Source organism: Copidosoma floridanum, unplaced genomic scaffold, assembly GCF_036245765.1.
Source record: "Copidosoma floridanum isolate Cflo_tuat_1 unplaced genomic scaffold, Cflo_Japanese_pri ptg000035l, whole genome shotgun sequence".
Taxonomy (NCBI): domain Eukaryota; kingdom Metazoa; phylum Arthropoda; class Insecta; order Hymenoptera; family Encyrtidae; genus Copidosoma; species Copidosoma floridanum.
Window position 1 is genome coordinate 450,060 of NW_028321912.1, and position 17,663 is coordinate 467,722.

A 17,663-nucleotide genomic window follows, 5' to 3' on the forward strand; every position below is an offset into this window, starting at 1 on the left:
CGTGTATGATAAACTGATTATTATGATAAAAATTCTAATGAATCCTATATTAAAGAAATGTTAAGACTCTATGCCACAGAATGCAAACCGACATATGGCCACATTGATTTTTCATTATTTGAAATTAAAAAATTTGATGCCAATATACCTTCATCACATGCATTTTAACTTGAAAAAAAGAAACTAAAATACCAGATTTAAAAATTTAATCAAAATGATCCCATTTATGCAGCACAGTTTATCTGTTGTAGTATTGCAGAAGATCTGCAATGTACACTAAATCCTACTATAGATGAAGAAAATTTTTGGAAGATACAGATGAATACCTATGACGTATTTCCATGTAAATCCAGTATCCTTGAGTTATGACAAATATTCGGTAGAGTTTATACAAACCCTTGTGTATACAAGCCTTTTATCACAGCAACATATTGTGGTAAAAAAAAGCTGTAATCAACAAATTTACACTTGGAAAAGTTTATTTTAAATATAAACACTGTGTGAAAAGTGGAGTAAACTTTTAAGAACGTTTATTTAAAGTGAAATTAATGTGCATTAATTGTGATGGGCCATCACAATCTTTCATTAAATGTGTAAAAAGCCACACTGTCTATGAAAGGTGCACAGATACTGGTTACAGAAAAAAGAAAACTTGATTATTGCTCGTTGTACAAAAGAAGCTGAAAGGATTGATGCATCATTTCAAGGATGAAAAAAGATCCTCAGCACCATATTGGAGACTCTCCCATGATTTTCTTACAATAGTAAATTCATATGGCTAATGACTTTACACTGAATTGCATGTATCTTGGTGTTAAGGAAAAACTCATGGAGTATTGGACGTCGATTACTAGTTTGAAACTGGACAATATTAGTCAACAATGGTTGTCAGCTAGATTAATGAATTGTTCAAGTGTCCTGCGAATTTCGAAGAGGAACTCGTTCTCTAGGTGAGGCATCATAAATGTAAAACTACGAAGTATAGATTTTTCATACTATACGGTGGACTTCTAGTATTGGATAATATATTACCATCAGAAGAAGCGGTGTTGGTTCAGTGGTAAGTATACTTGACATTGAAAGAACACCCTGAACAGAAAACGTCATATGGCTGCTGCACACAAATAGTATATTACGCACCTAGTGAGCGAGGTTAAGAATGTCGCAAATTTCACGTGAATAAACTGCGGATAACGTGAAATCTAGGACATTTATTAACCTCCGCACGTGGTGCGTATTTTATTTTTCATCAATCCTGTGCCGAAAGTATCTGAGTAAGTTCTATAGTTAAAAGTTATCTTGCTTCAAAGTTTTAATCAGCTAATGAGTTATGGAAAATCAAAAATTAAGACGTACTGTACAAAATTTAAGTTGGATAATATTTCAAAAGCAAATGAGAACAAAATAACTCCAAAAACTAACATACCACCGGAAAATATTTTTCATACTAAAAATGCTACAAGGGATCATGTTGTTAATATAGATGGTATTGATGTTCGTGATAAAAATGAATTTCAAAACGAATCAGAAGAATCAGAGGACGAAGAGATGAATAATGACAACCTTCATGAGAACAATTAATTTTTGTATGGCACTGATGATTCAAGTCTTGAAGAAGTTTTGATGTCAGTATAAAAGAAAGAGAAATGGATGAAAACGAAAAATCTGTAATTAAAATAATCGCAAGGGGGGACTACAATCTTTGATGTATTCCCTTTGTTCATTAGTCGATTAGTACTCAAAAAACTTTGAGGTATTGAAAAAACTCTTCCACTATTCCACGAAACCATATACTTAAACGAAAAATTTAAGATAAAATAATTTAATCCTTATAAGAATCATGCAAAATGTTGCATTTACAAATTTTTAAGGTACCAGAAGAAAAAGACAATCAATTTGTTGTATATTTGTGTCATGTCATTTAAAAGTACTTATCTTATAAATATTGTACACGTGTATATACACTATTATGGATTGATAGTTAAGGTTCAAGGAAAATTGTGAAATCGTAAAAACTTCATTTAGTTTGCAACTTCCAAAAATTAAAAAGTTTTGCATTACTCAGCATTAAATGATTATATAGACAAAAAACATGGTTAATAAAAAAAAAACAGTACTCTATAAAAGTGGGGTTAGATAGTCAACACTATGGCAGAGAAAAACAATTTTCAAATAGAATTCCATGTGCTGTGCATTGCTAAAGAAACAATAGAGTAAAAACTTTCTCATCTACACAATCTTAACTGATAACTTCTTTGCCATTATTACCAGTTGATGTTTGAGATAACAATTACTTCTCTGGCACAGTTGATAAGACATAAGTTCAATACTCATAAAAAATCTAAAGCTCAAGATGGAATTTTTTTTCAATTAATGATTTCAGGCATCGTCTCAGTGTAGTTACAAGTCAAGTCCTACGATCCTAAAGTCCAACAATGTGGTTGGAGTGGATCTAGAAGACGGTGGTAGATCTGTGTCGCCACAGTCACAGGCCCCAATAAAGCAAGAGCTCGATCATCATATGTCTGATTTTCACGACAACCTCTCTCTATCTGTAAGTCTGCACATTTAATTATTGTTTTTAAAGAATTTTATACTATATTACAATAAGTAGCTGCTTTGATCAATTAGTTTTGGATTAACTGATTGATGGAGATGCTTAAAATCTTTGAAAATTTAATTTAAATAACACCCTAGCTTTTCAAGTAACCAATGGTTTGCCTAATACAATAAAAATTTTTTTTGAATCACATTGATGCACATTGATAACACTGGCAACTGACTAGTAGCTTTTACTTTTTATTTGTATTGCTTATGTTATTATTTATCATGTTTTACCACTCTGGTAAAATTTGCGTTGCAACTTTATGAACACATTAGAGATATTTTGTTTACATTTAGCTATGTACTTATAGATGAACGTTGTTAATTGTAATTCAAAACCCGTTTGAGCCATGCATGTGAAAGTTCTTGTAAACGTGTAGTTGCAATGAAAAATATAACCTTAAATTAAATACAGTCATTTGTAAATTTAAAGTCCGTAGGGTGGTCACATATGTCTATGACATTTCAGTAAGGACGTTCATTACAGTCAGTGGGAAAATGTAGAGGGTGCAGTGAGGGGAGAGCAAGCATGCGGCGGAGACGGCAACTGTTTTGCATGCATTTGTATACCTATATACATGCGTCTAACACGGTTTTTTTATTTTGTTACTAAAATAACTTCTCGGTCCCTTTGAAAATTGAATATAATATTAGTTTTATGGTATTGCGTCATGCAAAAAAAATTGGAAAAATTCTTCAGACCGTTTTTTTATAAATTCCATTTTTATGTGACTCCTCCATAAGGGTACGTGTTAAATTTAAGTTTTTTCAACGTTTAATATATATTAAACTGTGTTGTAAAACGATCTCAAATTTTATATGTGACTTTCTAACATTATTACGAGTATCCCGTTGAAATTTCTGGAAGATTCTACACAAAACGCTATGTGTAATGAACGTCCTTAATCAAGCAAGCGTTTGGTAAACGAAATACATGACAATTGCTCGACATATTCTGCCTCAAAGGTTCGTTTAATAAAAAAATATAATTTAATTTAAAAATAATTAAAATTTTTTAAATTTAATTAAAAAACCATTCAGTAACAGTTTTATTTTACATGCTTTTCAAACTATCGGACTGAAATACGCTCATAACAAAATTAGTTTCTCCGAGGTGCAAGCCAAGTGAGTAAAAAGGCTAGGTCTCGAACTCGTGAGCATGTGTTTCCAAGCCCTCGAGCTACACCGCAGCCTAAACCACTGTGCTACCGTGTCCACTCGTATACATTATATAGTTTAATAATTTTTAAAGTAAAAATTACTCTAACTTTTCCACCGAGTATACTTACATTTTTTTCAACAATATTAGATTCAAATAGGTTTTCATACTCAGGTACTTGATTCAAAATTTTAGTTGCCAACTTTACAACTTACGTTCGATATTTATATTTCGTTAGGTACCCAAGCCTGAGGCTTCGGTCTGGGGTACTTCTACCCTGCTTAGCCCCCCCCCCCACTGGCCCTGATTGACTACTTTTTGTTTCTGTCTTTTTTTTTCTCATACAAAGTTCACTCATACAGTTATACGAATGTGCACATAACGGAATACAGCTCCGTGGCATTCCATGCGCGTTTATTGTTGGGCATGCTTATTCAATGAATTTCGATGCCAATCGCTTGACAAATATTAAAGCATGTAGTCAATGTTCTGGACTTTTATTTATTAATCTTACCGTGGAGATAAAAATACACTTTCTACACTGAGAGAAAAAAATAGTAAAATTATAGAGAAATTCCAGCAAAAATTGAGATTCCGCACAGTAAATCGGATGCAAGCTGGCAAAAAAGGAAAAAATTATTAATTCTAACAGTAAATATATTGTTTCATTAAAATATTATGCTGGAACAGTAAACCTTAAAAAAATTGGTTGATTTTTATTTCCCGCATAGAAATTTTTACTGTTCTTCATATAGTTTTTACTATTTAAAGTATAATTTTTACTGTTAAAACAATAATCTTTACTACTAAAAATAATAAATTTTTTTTTGCCAGTTTTTGCATCCGATTTACTGTGCCAAATGGTAATTTTTGCTGAATTTTCTCTATAATTTTTTTTTTCTCAGTGTAGTAAAGACCCTTGCACTCACATATACTCGCACATCTTGTTCTTGTTAATCAGAAAAAAAATACATATGTATATGTGAAACGTCTGATTGTATCTCAGGGTCATCCGGTCGGTGTGATGAACGAGGACAGCGTCCCCCAATCTGGGGGTGGTGGTGGCGGTGGTGATCGCATAGGCGGTGGAGGCGGACTCGGCCTGAATGACAGCGTAGCTGCGGGCCTTGACTCGTCGGACCACCACAATCCACCGGAAATGCTGGATGGACTAGATGGTAAGAAAAAGAGACTAATAATCAAACCGGGCATATGTATATTTTTAGTTTCCCTCCGTTTATACATCACGAGTGTGTATATATTATTATCTTTGTTTTCTCATGCCTCGTTTTTTTTTTCTTCTTCCTACTTCGCCCTTGAAACTTTCAAAAATGATTCCTCGAAACTAAATATATGTAAATGGACTTATTCGTATTTTTTCATGCATCAAGTGTGTCCCCTCCCCTGACGATTGAGAACAGTTGTTCGAGATTTCGCGCACTTTTTCGATTTTGTGGTTTATTGTTGTTATTTTCCTTTTTTTCTTTCCTTTAAATCGAAAAGTTGCGCTATTTTTGACGAACCGAGCAAACAAGTTCTTAACTTATATCACGTATTTTGCATGCATCTTTGTTTCACGAATCATCTCGCAGTTCATTTATGTGAAGCGTAGAGCTGCATTTTTATTTTTTATTTTTTTATTATTTTTTTTTTTTATTTATTAGTCAATGCTACTATGGAACGCGTTGAAAAAGAGAAAAAAAGAGTGTCGCACATGATTGCAAAAGACGGGTGTCCCTCAATTTTCAAAACTAACGAAAGACGTCGAAAAATACTTATCATTCACTGACGAATAATTTAAAGAAAATTAAAAGAAAAATTTCTGTATTTACCTAGCAGTACAACCTTTCCCCACGTTACATGTATCATATATGTACCCCGTCCACTGATTTAACAACTCTTTAGTGTTTATTTATACGTATATATATTGTACTTATTTTAATTTTTATTATCCTTGTGGTGATGGTATATCGTGCATTTGCTATGTCATTGTGTGGTAGTTCTTTTATTTCTATACGATTAATTATGGTCGTGAGTGTGTGCCTTTCAACATTATTTGTTAACCTTTGACTTTTTTTTTGCTCTTCCAATTCTCGATTTTTTTTATTCATTAGTATTATTTTCTCTTTGTAATACACTATACTTGTGACTTTTTCAAGTACTTTTTCTGGTTTTTAGAATAAATATTATTTATTTTTCGCGAAGCACTGACATTTTCCAATAACAGGAGCCTGGTATAACGAATCTTTTTTTTTTTTTTTACCTTCATTTATTATTATTTCGCCTTGCATTGTAACTATCTCACGGAGTCTAAAATCCAGGGTATACAACGCACTAACCCGAAAATGAAAAAAAAAAAAATATATAAATAAACTTGTATAAAACTGGGTGTAGGTGTGTTGTCATCTTTACGCACCGCTGTATAAATATATGGTAACAACAAAAGTAATAAATAATAATTATTACATAAACAAACAAAAATAGTGTAAATATTTTAGCGTACATAGACTCGTTGCTGTGAGTCATTGAATTTCATCGTTGAATGTAGGTAGGAAAAGCGATTTTCTCGTCCTTGCTTAATAGGGTCAATTTAGAGTGCGCAAGCATATTATACTAGCTTAATTAACGCGCACTTTTTAATTAGGTCACTCGAGAGTTTGTTCCTCTTTTTCCTCCGCAAATATCGCACTATAACATATGGGTTTTACTACTTTACACTAAAAGCGACAAGTGTTGAAAATTTGACGATTTTTTTAGGGACACGCAAACGAAATAATACCTCTAGCATTACCTGCTTTATTATATGATTATGATTATATATATATTTTTTTAATGTACTCAACACAGATTTTTTACAACGTGTACAATAATGCGTCGCCTCCTTTCCGCATTCGGTTGGTTTCGACCTTCGGTTTTTTTATTTCTCTAAATTTAGAATATTACTGGGACAGCTTTCAAGTTTCCCTTAGCATGGTCGGACTCACATTTTGTGGGGCCCCTTGTGAGGTAGACGACTAAATCGTAATATTTTAAAAGTAATAAACGTGCATGTGCTCTAAATTTACAAAATTAATTGATTTATTACTAAAAACATGATTAGGTTTACGTAATATTAAATTCAGATTGTACTATTATTGAATTTTCATTTATTCATTTATTTATTCTTTTAACTCATGCATTTTTATTATTTAAACAAAATTTTGCATTAAATAAAATAAGAATAACTATTACTACAGCTGTCGAAAATTCAAGGTCTTTTCTCATCAACTTGCAAATCAAAATTTGTTTGTACAGTTACAAGGATACACGCAGTTATTACTGGTATGTTCTTGCAAATCTTTGCATCTGTTCGCAAATTATGATTTCCAGCAGTTGTCTCTCAAAGTTTGAATTTTTGAGAAAAAAAAAAAAATAAATAAACCTGAATCTCTCGATAAAATAAATGTGAGCAACTCGTAAAACCCAAGCTTTCGGAGATTCGAGGCACGAGCTCCTTCTCGACGAGAAAAAGAACCCCGATCCCGTCCCTTTGTTGCGTCATCGTAAAACACCGGCAAAAATCAAGAGGCAAGAGGGGAAGGGGCTTATTCACCAGAACGCGCACGGAATTCTGGATCGTCTCGCGCATATATTTCTCGAAAGGTTGCCGAACCGCGAAAAAAACAATGCGCCGATTGTGCGCTTTTCTTTTCGTTCTTGATGGCTGACACGTGAAACATTTTCGGTAAAGTTCAGTTGGTTTTTTTTTTTTTTTTTTTTTTTTCATGATTATTCCTTCTAAGGATTGAAATTCGATGAATTTAGTTTGGACTACAATATAGGCATAGTACGAACTGAGTTCTGTGTTACTTTAATTTTACGAAAATTGAACATTTTTTTTTTTATTTTACTAAAACACGTGGGGCGGTTCTCAGAGGTGGGCATAATAACTTTTTTCCAATTGTTTCTGAAAAATATTTTTTAAGTACCTTGTGATTATGAAACAATCATTTTCTAAGGAAACAAAGGGCCACATGTTTTTAGTGTTTAAAAGTCCGTTGAGTAATTATGCCCAATTCTAATGATTTATCATTAAAAATGAAAACAAAAAACTTTTTAATCCCAAACTCGTACTTTCCGAGTTACTTAATGCTTGAAACGCAAAAAATGTAGACTGTTAGTTAACAATGTTTGAAAACTAATTAGTTTTACACATTCATGGTCTAATCACATGTTTTTAGTATCTTGACAATCACTCCACGTTTCGACCATTAAAATTTTACACCAACTTCTTATCTAACGTGAAAAAAAGTATTTTATTACTAGAGCATCAATAAATACCATTTTCTTTTATTGAAAAAAAAAACCCTTAAAATGCACGGCAAAATCTCGCAAAAACATTGTGCCAATCAATCCCTAACTAAATACTAATAGTATAGGTGCATTAGCTAAAAATTTCAGTGATAAAAAAATGTGTTAGTATAGATGTTTTGATACATTCGATATTTCGAATAAACTTAAGTGCAGAAAATCTTTTCGTGACAAATAGTGGAAAAAATGCAAAATATGATGGAAAAATGTATAACCTGCAAATGGTGCTTGTACTGCAAAAGTTTTTTGTTTACATCTGCAAGAAAATGAAAAAAGAAATTAAGTAGCCTTGAATGATCGAAATTAATATCGTAGTTATAGTTTAATAAATATTTTTATGATTCATAAGCTGCAATCCATGCACCTTTGAGTGTTGGTTTTTTGACTTGATCTAATTTCTTCACTTCAATGCCTGATATTTTTTATTTAGCTTTTTAATTGTTTCAATGATAAATATTTTCTACAAGTACAGCTTCATGGATCTATTCAGCTCATTTTAATTTCTTGCTCATGAAGCTTCTTCTACAAATCAGTCGATCTCTAACATAAAAACAGACCACATCTCTTTAGTACGACGTTCTCCATTTTATATTGCAATAAAATGTATTACGGGAGCCCTGAACTGCACAATTTAAAAAATCTGTTAATCTACCAGATAACTTATATTTCGACTTAAATGGCGGGATAAAATTTGAAATTCGTTCATTGCTTGATAGTATAATTAGTTCACTTTTCAACCATCAGAGCGGCGCTACTTGTCAGCTAATATACAGAACACATAGATATACTGTGCATGTTACAATACGTTCGTTCATAAATCATTACAAAATAATAACCACAGTATCAATTTCGATTGAACAAGTCTCATTATCTACCTTCGCATGAATGTAATGAAGAAACTTCAACGCATCATACATTTTTCCACAAAAAAATTTGTTCAGATTTTAGTTTATTTAAGAGAGAAAATTTTTTTTTCTACTAGAATGTGCAAAAACATCCGTGCCCGCACATTTACGTACAGATAAAGTCCAATATCTCCATACCATGAGTCTGAAACGCTTATTAGACATCAATTTCTCTCTCCTTCTCGCAAGTGCATCAAATAAAAAGTAAGAAGTAAGGCACGCGTGCGCACGCAGTCCTACCGATGTATGTCAGTGCGTGCGTTGCAATTTTTTTTTTTTTTTTTTTTTTTTTTTTTTTTTCCTGCCAACGCGTCGCGTAATATTTGCATACGTCCTTTAACGCGCGCTCGTGATCGTGTGTACTTGCGTCGGAGCTAACGCGGCCGGACAGTTACATGTACGTATACTACATGCAGGTCGTGCGATGGTTCGTTTTTTACAGGACACAATGGGTACATCCAGCCTTTGCAGTATTAATTTTTATTTTATTTTTTGCGCATCAGCCTCGAGCTTGTGCACAAGTTGATGAGATCAATTTTCGCCAGACGCGCTGCTTCTCTCGATCACTGACATTTATTTTTTGTTCACATAAATATTGTTCTTACGATAAAATTGATTTACATTTTTCAACGTGTACCCAGCAACGGAGAGTAAAGAGTCTAATAAAGTTTATCATTGAATCGCACGTAAATGAGAGGCGATTATCGATACGAGAGAATTAATTTATTCTGGCTTAAGACGCCTTCAGAGTGACGTCAGTCAAGACAAGACTGCCTTCAAGGTGGCATCGGTACTTGGCTGGAAATTAATATTTAATAATGTGGTAGTTGGTAGATGTACGATTTTTATAACGGATTAAGAAGCAGGGATCGGTCGGAGGAAAATTTTTCCTCAGTTTTTTTAATACTTCTTCAGAGAGAAGGGAAGTTTCAGGCTCCCATAAGACTCCACGTTCAAAAAAGTCTACGATTTTGTGACCAACATAGTTACGTTCGGTCAAAATCTTTTGAAAATGTACTATGTGACCTATTTATGTTGGTCAAGTTATTTTTTTGTACAATTAATTATTTTACAGTTTTTTTTTATAAAAAATGTTCCCAAGTTTATTGTTCTCCATAAAATCTTGTGTTGAGATTTAAAACTTAATAGTTTCACAGATCGAATATTCTCTGGCCAAAAAACGTTAAAAAAAATTCACAAATTTTCCTGATGATTTGAATAGTAATAATTTTACGTTGCACTGCCTTCGCTACATTTTAGCAAAACTATTGCATCTTTTCCTGCAAAAAAATTTAGTAGTATCCCTCCATTCACACTCTGGTTGAAATAAAAAATAAGAAAATCTCGATTACGAAGTACATTTGTGTACCAACACCCGCAGAGACCATCAGTTGTTGGCATCACGTAATAGTAAAATTGCCGCGCTTTTTCGCAGTTAATTCAGGACACGCGTGCCAGCACTCTACCCCCCCCCCTCCTTTTTTTTTATCGGCACGCGACTTTTAGTCCCGCGTCCTGATTATGATGGTTGTTTGCATCGATAGACATCAGGACACCAAGAAACTGTCGAAAAAATGGTACATTGTCCTCTTTCGGCTTATGTGTAATCGTTAATTGCGTGGAAACTTATTTTTAAGGTTTGGGTTTAAAGGGCTTATAAAATTCTAAAAGAGCACATATTACAACTTTTTTTTTTTTTATTTATGTATAAAAAAAAAAAAAATATATAAATATTTTAGTAGTTGTCAATAAGTTTTGTATTACGTTTCCAATCTTACATTGCAAAAAAGATACATTTTATGTAAAAAATAAAATGTAGCACATTATTTTTGTCGATTGAAATAAATATTATTTTTATGATTATAAATTAATTTTATACGTGATGTAAATCTCAAGCGTTTATTAAATACTGACTATTTCACTTGTCGAACAAGCGTTGGAAAAACGTTTCATCATGGGTACTTTTACCTTAAAACCCTGCCGACGTTAATGCGCGCACTTGAGATAACACGCATATCAACATCAATTTAATATATATATATTTTTTTTTTTTTCGTTAGAAACGGGAAAAGCGCATTAACGCTGTTAATGATTTTTTTTTTTTTTTTTTTCTACGTTTCGTAATATGCTTACGAGCGGCTAGTGTTGTTCACGCGTTAAAAATATATTTACCTCGACGGTGAAGCGAGGAAAGACAAAAAATATGAAACGAGAGGGAGAGAAAGGTATACGGTTTGCGAAAAATGTCGAGCGCTCGGCCGGACGACGAAAATATCCCGCTCTATTATTATTTTCATTTCTCGCGCGTGCGCTCGCGCTCTCGGTCGTCCTGTGCAACGTGTACTTATTAACTGGGCTCCGGGTATGGATGAAACAAAAGTAGACCTGCTGGCCTGTATCTCTTCTCGCTTCTTCGTAAACGCGAGTCTCGTGTTATGTAAAGGGTATATCGAGCATACTAAGTGCATATTATATACTATGTGTACGTAACGAGTACTTATTTATATATGCATGGTAAGTGTACGTACCTTAAAGGTCAGAACACTATTCTATAAAAAGAAGAAGAAAAAAATGTATTTATGGGTCGCCACGGTGGCACAGCAGTAGAGTTGCCGTTTCGTCGATCACCGAAGTTAAGCAGCATTTGTCGGGGTTAGTACTTATACTTGGATGGGTGACGATTCAGAGACTCGCCATTTCGCCTTTGCTGTCGATTAATTGTTTTTCTTACCCTTCGTCAACGCAATTGGCAAGTAGGCAGGACTCGGACAATACACCGATTAGTTGTAAGAGTTAGCCTACCTCCTCCCATCCCTCTCCCTCAGTAGTCACCGCAGGAAAGAGCTGAACGTATAGCATTATAAATTAAAAAAAAATTTATATGCATTAGTGTGGTAATTTACATGATACAAATGTAGTTGCAGCTATTTTTTTCCCCTTCTACTTCTTCTCTCATGTTCTGTATATCTCGCGCAAAAACGTCGTTTTCTCTGCAACCTTGACTGACATTTCCAAGTAATGGTACTTTTTCTGTTGTTTTTGTTTTTGTTTTTGTTTTTTCTTGTGTAGTAGAGCGTGCATTATTATTGTTATTATTTTTTTGTTTTGTTTTATGAAAAACTACTCGTAAGTAAGTCGAATTCTCTTCTTAGTGCTCTAAGTTGAAAAATCGTGTGTTGTTTTTTAGTTACGTATTACTATTATCTTCTGATTGGCAAGCAACAAGTAGAAATTGGACCTTTGGTTACCTTAGATACTTTCAGTTTGTTACATAGTTTTTGTTTACTTCATTTGTGCCAAAATTTTGAGTTTTTAATAGAAGCCGTAGAGAGTGTTGACATTTGACATTTGACAAAAGATGCCAAGCTGTTCTGTTGAAATTTCGCTTCTTTGTAAAATTTTCGTCGTGTTTTAGAAAATGAAGGAAAGAAGTTTTGTTGTTTTTTCTTCATCGGAAATAATAAAAAAAATTATTGAAAACAACAGAACACTTTGGTATCCTTCGACTCAGGAGAACTGAGATTGTCGTATGTACCAGTAAATTGCATCCAGACCAAACACAAATGTAACATAACGAAGTGATCTGAAAATTGCGCAAACGCTTGCTTTCCAGGAGGAAACAGAATACATCCGGGGACACAGAACAAAAAAGAGGCGAAGGATAGAGAAAGTGGTGTAGGTAAAAGCGCCAAGTTAAAGTTAGAGTCGGGTGGCGGCGGCGGTGGCGCTGGTGGTGGCGGCGCTACCGGCGGTGGCTCTATCCAGTCACTGGTATCGAGCGAGTGTTGCCGGCTGTGCGGCAAGAGCGTGGCTAATATTAAAAAGCACATGAAGTCACACTTTCCCGACAAATACCAGTGCCACATCTGCATGATATCGCTCACGAGGTCCGACAATTTGAAGCGCCACATCAAGCTCAAACATGGTATCAGAGATGGCTCTGGTGGCACTAGTGACGACGGTGGTGCTGGTGGCGCTAGTGGAAACGGCGCTACGGGTGGTGGGGGTAGCAATGGCGGCGGTGGTGGCTCGTCCTCGGCCGCTTCGCTGCTCAGCTCACCCTATTTGCGTCTCGAGCCCAAGCACTTTCTCGCCAAATCTGAGCCTTATCTCACTTAGAGATCTTTCTTTTTTATTTAATTTTTTTTAAATTATTATTATTGATTTTTTTTTGGAAACCAAATTTTTTTTTAATACACAAATAAGATACACAGATATTTATGAATATATATTTATATACACGAGTTTTATGGCGTTGCGCTTGGTAAAGGTAACGGAGGAAAATATTGTCGGACCTTGTGAGCACTCATGAACAATTCAACGTGAAAAGTATTATTTATTCATCGTATTTATTTTATTTATTTAATTCATTATTTATTTGTGCGCATCGATTTACATTTTATAATTATGATTAAGAATCTCAAAAATGACATTTTTAAAATGTCTTTCCTATTTAAGCCAAGCGTGTCTATTAAAAAAAACTTTTTTTACCTAGTACACGAACTATCTGCGACAATTTATGTTATTAAATAGGTAAATTTTACAATAAGTAAGTACTTTTTTTTAAGTAAAACTGTAAGAACGTGTGCAAAACCTTGGATACGCGATCCATTTTTCTTTGCGGTTTTTAAGTGTGTTCTCTATTTATATATAGGTTTTTTAAACTTATTTAAAAAACGGGTTGAAGGCTTAACAAGATAGTTTCAGTTTAGTAGTCTTCACAACATTCCAATAACCATATTAGAGATAGTATTATCACTTTTGATAAAGTGACTCATGAGTCGCTCGAAAGGTATAAGTATTTTTGTACTCCAAAATCTAAAAATTAAGTAGAAACACCTTTAAACTTATACTTTGATAAAAATATTACAGTCGCATTTATAACATAGAACATTAAAGTCAAATGAGGCCTTCCCTTATACAGTGTCTTAAAAATATTTTCGCGTGCAAACCGGAAATGCGTTCTTTTATCTATTTAGAAAGCGCTGGCGAAGCAAGTTTGATACTCAATGAGATTTTACAGAAAAGAAATATCCTCTCGTTCGAGAACAATTACGTTTACATTTCATATCATGTGAGAGGTTGTATTTTATAAACAGTTTATCGTGCGAATGGAAAAAAACAAAGAGATTTTAATGATCTTCAAAAGTATTTTAATACTGAACGTCGTTTTTTTAGATAAACTAAGGTGTTATTTTTATCTTGTCTCCTTAGAAGTAGAGTGAAGCATTATTTAAATAAGCGGTGTGAGGTCTATACCTTGTTGATGAATTTATTATTATTACGTATACATTTTTGAAACATTTACACGATTTTTTAAGATCAAGACAATGAGGTTAGGTTGTCACGCCATAATGTTCCAAAAAACGAAATCCGTTATCCGGTTATGTAGAATTAAGTACCAAAATCGTTCCAAAAGCTGAGTTTGAAGGAAAAAAATGATAAACAATGTAACTAATTACAACAATCCTTGAAACATACACCTGTTGTATAAGGGTCCTAAGGATTGTCAAGTCTATATTTTAAGAGTACTTTTAAGATGGATAAGATTTTTCCTAAAAAATGATACGTACAAGTACAAAAAAATATTTCATGGTGAATCGAATAAGAGGCAGTTTGAGGCTGCAATGTATTTTTTATGACGCTATTTGTCCATGTATTATAGTAATTGTGAGTGAAAATTTTTTTATAATTTGTATAAACAAACAAAAAAAAACAAAAATATCAATTTCGGACTTGGTGCGCGTAAATTTTTTTTATCGCCGATCGGTGCCAAATTCATCATCAAAGTACAATAATCAGATGAAGCTAATTCTCATTTGTTTATTTTTAATTAATAAAATAAAACCAGTAAAAATTGTATCTTATATTTGATAACAAAAACAGTAAAGAGAAAAAATTTTAGGATGTTTTTTTTTTACTTTGTTATTAACATTACTTGACCATTAACAATAATAAATAGTTTTTTAAAAGCTCGCACAAATATTTTTAAATATATTTATTAAAATTAAATTTGACTTGTGATATACACTCTAATAATAGAAAGTTACCTTAATAACAAGGCAAAGAATAATAGAAAAATATTTCTATAATTTTTTCTCATCTTTGAATCAAATAAAAAAAAATTATCGCAGTTACGTTTCTTCAAATTGAGGCTTCAACTGAAAATCAGTATTAAAAATTGGAAGTCCGTAACCCTTAAAAGGTTGTGACTTTAACAAAAAAAAAAAAAAAAAAAAGAAAGTAACGACGACGGTGATAAAGAAAAGGTGAAGAAAAAAAAAATAAAAAAATAATAATAATAATAAAAAGCGAAACAAAGTGAAAAAAGAAAATTACGTGCCGAAGACTGATTTGTGTATTTCGGGTCGTTGGCGCTTCGACTCGAGAAATTAGTCATACGAAACTAGTCCGAAAGCCCACAGGCAGACACGCTTTTGACTTGCGCGAGTTTTAGTAATGTTAATACGAATGAATCAAAGGGGCCTCTTGTGATGCCTTTTAAACTCTTTTTCTCGCATTTTTTTTTTTATTTTTTTTTTTTTTATTTACCTCATAGTACAATATTAATTAAAGACTAGTAGTGTACGGAAATAAGAAAAAGTCGAAGTCATAAGCTTAGTGTGCGCCAATTTCATCCTTGGTATGGCAATAAAGTATATTTTCAATCAATAAAATGAAAATAACTTATTTATTCGTGTTTTTAATCTTAAGGTTTTCGTGTACATTGAACTTCAAAGTGCATTTAAAGTATATCTATCAAATCGAATTTTGTTTTGTCAGTAATCAGATTTAATTAAAGAAATCGATCGTCAATTCTAATTTCAGAATCTTAAAAAAAAAAAAAAATGAGTGCTTATTGCATTAGTTACCAGTTAGATAGTTAATTTAAAAATATGACATAAAAACTTAACAACAGTGTCGTTAATACCCGAAATTTTGAAATTTTTTAACGTTTCGTTCGTATTCATTTTTTGACCAAATAAAATTTTTTGAAGTAGCTTACCGTTGACAATTTATCTTGAATACACATCGTTGCTGAATTGATGCAGTTTCGCAATGTCAATACAAATTCGCTTTCGCACAGCTAACCGGTCAATCAGTAGTCTCTTGACTATAAAAATTTTTTTTTTTTATTTTTCGAATTTTTAATCAACAAAGTCGCAGTTATTTTATTAAAAACATTTTAAAGCTTTATAATATTTTTAAAAAACCAAATATCTGAATGGTTCTTTTGAAAACCAAAAAAAAAAAAATTTTTTTTTTAATTTAATAATATTTTAAAATACATAAATAATTAGTTAAAATTGCATAAGGCTTTATTTTTTAAATTAAACAAACTTTGATAAACCCCATGCACCATGAAAAAATGACGTTTCCGTTGAAATCTACTGCATGAACCAACATAACTATTGATCGCGGAAAATATTTTTTGTCGAGAGAAATGCTCGATTTTTTCTACCAGTAACTTATCCTGCGTATAATATTTAAAAAATTTGCGACAAGGACTTTAAATACAATTTTTTACGCATTAACAAAATTTAAAATTAAGTACAAGTGTAGGTTAAGATTTTGTGTAAATTAATTCAACCTAATTTAAGTAACCTTTAAAGAGATTATGATGACTATTTATTATTTTTTTCTTTTGAAATTAAAAGAAGAGTAAGTCACACGTAACACGTCGTACGCACGAAAGATAGTACAAGAAAGATTTGCCTTCGAAAAATTCAATATGCATATGCAGGGGATGAGACACAACAATGAAACTATTGTATAAATCTGACCAATAAAATATATTATTTTTAAAAATACCATGTATTTTCACGCTACAATGTGTACAACGTCCTTGTTTGTTTCTTTATTTTTTCGTTCTCATTAAGTTGTTTTATTTTTGATTTTATTACTTGAGTGCTAATAATAATTGATACACCGAAACAAAGAATTTTGTTTAATTTCGTAGTTAGATCAAAAACCTTCTTTATTTTTAACGCACACGCTTTGTTACTTTTCCAAACCACCAAACCCTATACACACATTTTATTTTAAAATCCACTCTAAAAAGTAACAATTATCAAACAATTTTGGTCATAATTTTTATATTATTTTATAAAAATATTTGTTAACTCGAATACTAGAAGTTGTGGTGTTTATAGGTGCTCTGTGTATAAGTAGAAAAAAAATTATTTTTATTTTGTTTGATTAAAAAAAAGACAAGTTGGACATGAATTTTATAGTTTTGTTACTATATTATGAAACTAATTGTCATGACAACGTAACTTTGTCATAATGATTCAAAATCATTCAAGTTATACTCAATCGAGATTACGTGATCTTCTAAATGTAACGTGGATTTATTTTTCACATTTTAAGGAGGTTTGGAAGAAAAGTTAAAAATGGAGAAACGTGCCAAAAAAAATGTATGTTATGTTTGAGCATATTAGGGGTGCACATTAATTTTTTCAGATTTTTCACAAGGGGAAATTTTCGAGAAAAAAATTATGAAATATTAAGTGTAAGACGGTCTCTTATGAGAGATCAAGGTTATGTTTGCCTTTTAATTGAAATTAAAGTATATTCTAAATGTGTTGGAATAAAAAAAACGTTTTCATAGATACCTTGGTACAAAAGGAAGTTGAACGACAAAA

At 32.3% G+C, this 17,663-nt stretch overlaps 1 protein-coding gene across 3 annotated transcripts in view; it reads left to right on the forward strand.

Annotated features, from left to right (window-relative positions):
* LOC106640888 (uncharacterized) overlaps window positions 1–17,663 on the forward strand; it is a 176,973-nt gene that overhangs the window by 114,748 nt on the left and 44,562 nt on the right. For all 3 annotated transcript variants that reach the window (XR_016293430.1, XM_089597680.1, XM_089597679.1), the window contains 2 exons: window positions 2,384–2,554; window positions 4,770–4,941. Coding sequence is in view for 2 of the 3 variants with exons in the window: in XM_089597680.1 (XP_089453806.1) it covers window positions 2,384–2,554; window positions 4,770–4,941 (343 nt within the window). In the remaining variant the exon portion in view is untranslated. The remainder of the gene's footprint in view (window positions 1–2,383; window positions 2,555–4,769; window positions 4,942–17,663) is intronic.